This window comes from Lipotes vexillifer, unplaced genomic scaffold, assembly GCF_000442215.2.
Source record: "Lipotes vexillifer unplaced genomic scaffold, Lipotes_vexillifer_v1.1 scaffold872, whole genome shotgun sequence".
NCBI classification, from domain to species: Eukaryota; Metazoa; Chordata; class Mammalia; order Artiodactyla; family Lipotidae; genus Lipotes; species Lipotes vexillifer.
This window is the reverse complement of record NW_006790064.1, coordinates 1,090,313-1,096,312: the sequence shown is the minus strand read 5'-3', so window position 1 is coordinate 1,096,312 and position 6,000 is coordinate 1,090,313. Positions and strand designations below refer to the sequence as shown.

Genomic DNA, 6,000 nt, shown 5'->3' with positions numbered 1-6,000 from the left:
CTCCTTAGAACTCCTTTCTATCTGCTAGGTTGGATGCTGCCTGATTCAAATTGATTTTTGCTCAAATAAACTCTTAAAATTTGAAAGCATGCCTCACTTCATCTCTTAACATATCCCAGCATAATGAATGGCCATTCTGATTTTTACTTTTTCAAAGGGAGCTGATGTTCTGTTTTCTCACTACAAATTCACCACATAACACAGGTTCCTAGGTTGTGTAACCTTGATCATAGACTCTAGAAAATAATAGACATTGGCCATTTTTTCCCCTCCAAAGTGGAGATGATAAGGTAGAGCTACAGAAATCCTTAGGTGCAGGCCTTGCTCAGCTAGGTCCTCCTCCTCCCTCCACACACACACTTTGCTTTCTTTCTCCTGCTCTCAAGGTATCCCAAGGTCTCAACAAGGGAAACAGAGAACTTGTAACACCCTTCTTGCTTTTAATGAAATTCCAGGTAGCCGATTGTGGGGCGGAGCTCTGGTTTGGGAGAAAGGGGGAATGCTGCTTGAACTGATTAGACGCTTTCCCTGTGTCCTCGCTATGGGCACATCAGCAGCGTGCCCAGTGGGTGAGAAGCCTAGTCGCCGCCAGGCCACATAGCAAGCCAACAGTCTCTAGACCCACCTGCCAGTACTCTTCCCAGCTTAGGGTTTGCGTCCCGGCTCCGCCCCCTGACGGTCCAGGGGTCCTTAGGCCCCGCCTCCTGACGGTCCAGGGGTTCCTTCGGCCCCGCCTCCGGCCCTCACTCGGCTCCTGGCCCCACCCGTGCGTTGTGCCCTCGGGAACCTTCGGCTGGAGAGGCTCGCTCCCCCGCCGAGCCCGGTCGGGGCAGAGCCCGGCCTGCAGCTGCGAGGACCGGAGCGGCGGGAGGTGGCGCCTCTGTTCTGGAGCCAGGATTAGCGGCCATGACAGTGTCGGCCCGCGCCTTCTGGCTGCTCCGCGGCCGCCTGGGCCGAGTGTCGGCGTTGGGCCGGAGCGCGGCGTCGCTCTTGGCGGCGCCGGGAACGGCCGGGCGCGCGTTCCGGGGCTTTCGGAGCAGCGACTTGAGGTACGAGCGCTCCCGGACGCACGACCTCCTCGGGTCAGGGCGCTCCCGGGTGCAAAGCCGCTGGCTGTGGGAGGGGCGGTGGCCGCTGGCGCGGGCGAGGCCCTAACGCGTGAGGCCGGGGGCTCCGGGCAGCCGTGCGGCGCGGCGGGGCTGGGGGCTAGGCCGGCCTTGGCCCCGAACTTGGCCGCGGGCGGGTAGCGTCGTCCTCAAGTCAGGCAACTTGGACGTGCTCTGCGCTCCCTGGAACTGCAGCAGGTGCGGCTGAGTGACTGAGGAAGACCTTTGAGGCCCAGAGGAGAGAGGCCCTAGAAACACGTGGTCTGCTTGTTTGAAGCATTTGTTTTGGTTTGGGTTATTGTTGTGTTTCGTAAACAAAGGAGTGGGCGATGGCCAGATGGTTTAGTAGTGTTTGAGTTTCTGACTTTCTTTGTTGGTGGTAATACTGAGGTCTTTTCCAGCTCTAAAATTCTTAATGATTTCACAAAATAAGGCATTAATCTTGACTTCTCAGTCTTTTTCTGTATGGCGCTTCTCGAATCTCTGTAGTCTTAGATTGACGTGCTCAGTCTTAGATTCACTGCATCTCTTTGGACCTTGTTGCTGGCTGGCAGATTGTGAGTATGGGTTTAACTCTTCTGCACAAATAGTGCGTAGGAACACTTCACCCGTCCGTCATCTACTTGTAGCTACAAACTCAAATCTAAGAAGCTAAAAATATATTCCCTTGACCCAGAGCCAGTGAGTCCAGAAGAGATTCTGTTTTCAGACTTCAAGGGCTTCCAGTAACGTGCTTTCACTGTGGTTTCATGTGACCGGAGATTGTGTCTTACTTGCCTTTTTGTATCCCCAATGCCCAGCATTGTACCTGGAAGAAAGTAAAGATCGGCAATGTGGAAACATAGCTACTGCTGTTTTAACTTAAATTGGTTAACTCTTCATTGTATATTTGGACCTTAGTCTTGAGTGACTGAAATTTAAAAAAATATTCCTATCGGGTTTGCTTTGGACGAGGTTTCTGTGGACTACTTGTCCTCCACGAGGATATGTGAAAAAATAACGGTGACTCAGAGTTCTGCTTGTAGAAGCTCTCATGGTGTCTGAAAAAATTTGCCAGTTGGTTTGGAATTATCGACTCTACAACCTAGGAAAAGCAGATTCTGTAGAATCCTATTTGTATTACAGGTTTGAAGGAATTATGCACTCTAGTCACCTTTTTTAGATAATTATTTTTGGAATTTCAGTTATTTTACGGCTTCTTTCCATAGTGAAGGTAACCTTTTTCAAATTGTATGACTTGGTTAATTTCCCTTTGTCAGCTGATGTAAATAGACAACCTCATCACCCTATCTTCTCCAAGGACATTGAATGAGAGCCACGACAGTTAAAACCCCAGCATCTTATTGAAGCCACTTGCTACACACATGTGCCACACATACGGATAATTGAGATCTTTTTAAATTGAATTAATGACCTCTATAATTTAAAGTAATTGAGTGCAATAATTTTGGAAAGCTATTTTAATATAAAGAAGTATTGCTTTCAACCCAGCTGCTTTCAGCTCCATTTGATGCAGATTATATCTGTATAAAAATAAATAATACCTTTGATAGGTTTTAATTTTTTCAAGGCAGTACTAATTAGGTTAGGATAGGGTGGTGTTTTTGACATCCTCTTGGCACTGAGTACCATATATGAAGGTGAGGTTGGCTGTAAGGTTGAGAAACACCTGTGGACTGGTGGGTCTCGGGTGGGGAGGAATGCAGACAGTGTGTCGATGCTCATTGGTGTCTCTTTTCTCTTCTAGGACCAGCAGAGAGAAGAGATTCCATGTTCCAGAGGTCGCCACTGTCTGCCTCCCTACTTGTCCCCATCCTCAGTCATCTCTTTTAATATGTTGTGACTCATTAGTTGTCTGGTTCTTCATAGTGAATGTGGTTTAAGTCTGACATCATCCTATTGACTTAAAATTTGAGCCTTAGTGTTATTCTTTCTGAAAAGTGTCTTTGAGTTTGATAAACTCTTTCTGCAATGATATTGACTGTTCTCAATTAACAGATTTATTACCAGTTTATGGTACAGGGCCTTAAATGAAAAATGGAAAAGTATTTTTGATTATTTTTTATATTTTTGGCTAATTAGATACCTCTAGTAATGGAATATATAAATACTTTTTTAGTGGAGAAGTTTCTTTTTAAATAAGCAGAATTTCAAGAAATAATGTTTGACAGAATTTGAAAGTTACAAAACCTTGAGATATCATTTAATATTTATATCTCAATGGTTTCCCTTTAAAATATGCCGTGTTTTTTCCCATTTACTCATGAAAAAATAGATTTATTAATTGGAAGAAAATATATTTAATGTCAAAAAAATAAATAAATAGCCCTTCTATTTGTTGCAGCTTATTGTTTCTTAAAATGAATTACCTAAACAGCCGAAAAGTTACAAATAAAAAATTCTTGGTGATTAAATTGTCCAATTTTGCCTCACTGTGTGAGGAGTTTACAAATCAAAATGTACTTGGGTTGTAAGCATCGCATGAGTCCGGCCCAGTGTTTTTCAGTGTTTGGAGCTGTCCCTTTCGGAGGCAAGGTTAACAGACTTTGTACATTAATGCCGTGCTCAAATCAGATTTGCAGGTGTTCTACAGCGGGGACTTCCCTAAACGCTGCTTTATTGCCTGAACTCATTTTTAGTAACTAAATGGATATCCCAAGCATTTGTTCCATATTTATGCTATTGCTCAGTATTCCAAAAAAAATTAACTTGGCAGATTTCCCCTTTTTTCCCTGTCTTACTATGATTCCTTTCAGCATTTGCAAAATTTTGTGTACTGACCTACAGCTGTTTTTGGAAGCCTCACCTTTTCTTCGTGTCTCACTGCCAATGGCTTTATCATTTTTGCAGCTAGGCCAGCATTTTAAAAAACTAAATTTTTGGAGCTAGTAAGAGATAAGCGGTTTATGTTACTTAAATAATAATGTCTTGTAGAGTGGATAGTTTAATAATTTTAAAAAGACAAATTTTATTTATAAGGCTGTTCATTTTTCTTCAGACTCTCTCCTCTAGTACTTACTCAGTTTCTCTCTCTGCTATATAATTATTTGATTTAAAGATCCTTTTATCCTCATGTGAAGCTTGAAGGACCCAGACTCCAGTTAGGACCATTAGTAAAGCTGATTTTCTTTAGCATTAAATCAAGGAAGATAGAATTAGTCCCAGTGACTAGCAAAGGCAGTTTCTCAAAGGCGTATTATATTTTGCTGGCAAATATAGTGTGATTTTCCTATCTTAATGCCTTACCTATTCTAATGAAAATGAGATATGATAGTTTTTATTTCTAAGCAGTTCTTTTGTCATTTTAAATTTAGAACTAAAAGTTTCACCATTTAGTGTCTTATATATTACTTTTATGTCTGTGTCCCAGCTGTTCAGAGATAATGTGTTCTAACGTAATGTCTCCAAAATCAAGTTTTCTGATTAAAATGGATCAATAGATGAACAAAGGAGACTAATACTAATCTCAGATCTTGTTACTCAGTCATGGTTTTAGTAATAATCTAGCAGTTTCTTTAATGACCCATATCTTTGTTTTTCAGATGTTTTGAAGTTATATTATCCTTTCATGTTAATACCCTGATGGGATGATAAAAATAGCAGGAAAGAAACCCACCAGATTATCTTCCATGGTTACATACTCTTAATGGAATTCAATGGAGCTCAATGAAGATTTTTTAAAAATAGTTTGGCTTAGGGGCAATTAAGTTGTGAAAGGATGCTTAAAGACATAGGAGCTTGGGTGAAATCTGAACTGTCAATGAGTGGGATAAATTAATGATTAGTAATAAGTGAGATTTACTATTAAGAAGTGTAATTTGGACCAGAAAAACCCCACCTAATTTGTGTATGGAATATAATCCAAACCTAAATTAACGTCAAAGGAGAACTCAGGGTTGGATAGTATCCAAGAAGGCTTATCCAGCTATTCCACTTAATATTACATCATATGCATTTTCTGTGTTGCTATTGGTTTTTTTTTTTTTTGCGGTACGCGGGCCTCTCACTGTTGTGGCCTCTCCTGTTGCGGAGCACAGGCTCTGGATGCGCAGGCTCAGCGGCCATGGCTCATGGGCCCAGCCGCTCTGCTGCATGTGGGATCTTCCCGGACCGGGAAACGAACCCGTGTCCCCTGCATCGGCAGGCGGGCTCTCAACCACTGCACCACCAGGGAAGCCCTTGCCATTGTTTTTGTTAACATTTTATTGACTGCATCATATTAAGTCAAGTGGCCATTAACTTACCTAACCATCTTGCTGTTGTTTACTGTCTAGTCCTTGAAACATGAAATAATTTACTCTCAGATTCAGGTCATGTTCTTGTCAACATCGTACCAGCCAGGTTTGTTCACTTAATGATCTGAACTCTACTTGGGTTTCTATAATTACTTTCATTAAAGAATGTGCCTAGAGCCAAGAGCCTATTCAAAGATTCGTAATTCTAAAGTGAGGGCATATTATAGTTTAAAATATATGTTTCCTCTTCCCACTTCAGCTCTTTATCATTAACTCTGCAATGAATATCATCTTGCCTTTGAATAATCCAGTTGTATTGTTGAAAAATAAATTCTTATTAATATTTAAGGGAACATTAAATAACTTGTCCAAGATAACACAATAAATAAATGGTGAAGACAGGATTTGAACCTGCATGATCTGTCCAGTGCTTTACAAGCAATTTATAATTGTTGACATATCTCCCTCTTGCTTTTCCTCTTTCTGAAAACTCTTATTAAATCCTGTAGAACTTTTGTGAATCAAGAAAACTGATTTTGCATATAAATCTTAAAAATTATCTAGTTAGATTTCCTTAATACAGGGTGTCTCTTAGCCTGGGACCTAATGGATAGAATTTAGGGAATCCCTAAACTTAGATGGGAGGTCACTGACCTCTA

General features: G+C 41.7%; 1 protein-coding gene across 1 annotated transcript in view; it reads left to right on the top strand.

Moving 5' to 3' along the window:
- Positions 1–906: 906 nt before the first annotated feature.
- The window catches only part of MTHFD2L (methylenetetrahydrofolate dehydrogenase (NADP+ dependent) 2 like), a 139,428-nt gene continuing 134,334 nt past the window's right edge, over positions 907–6,000 (top strand). Inside the window, exon 1 of the mRNA XM_007463214.1 lies at positions 907–1,049. Coding sequence (XP_007463276.1) covers positions 907–1,049 — 143 coding nt within the window. The remainder of the gene's footprint in view (positions 1,050–6,000) is intronic.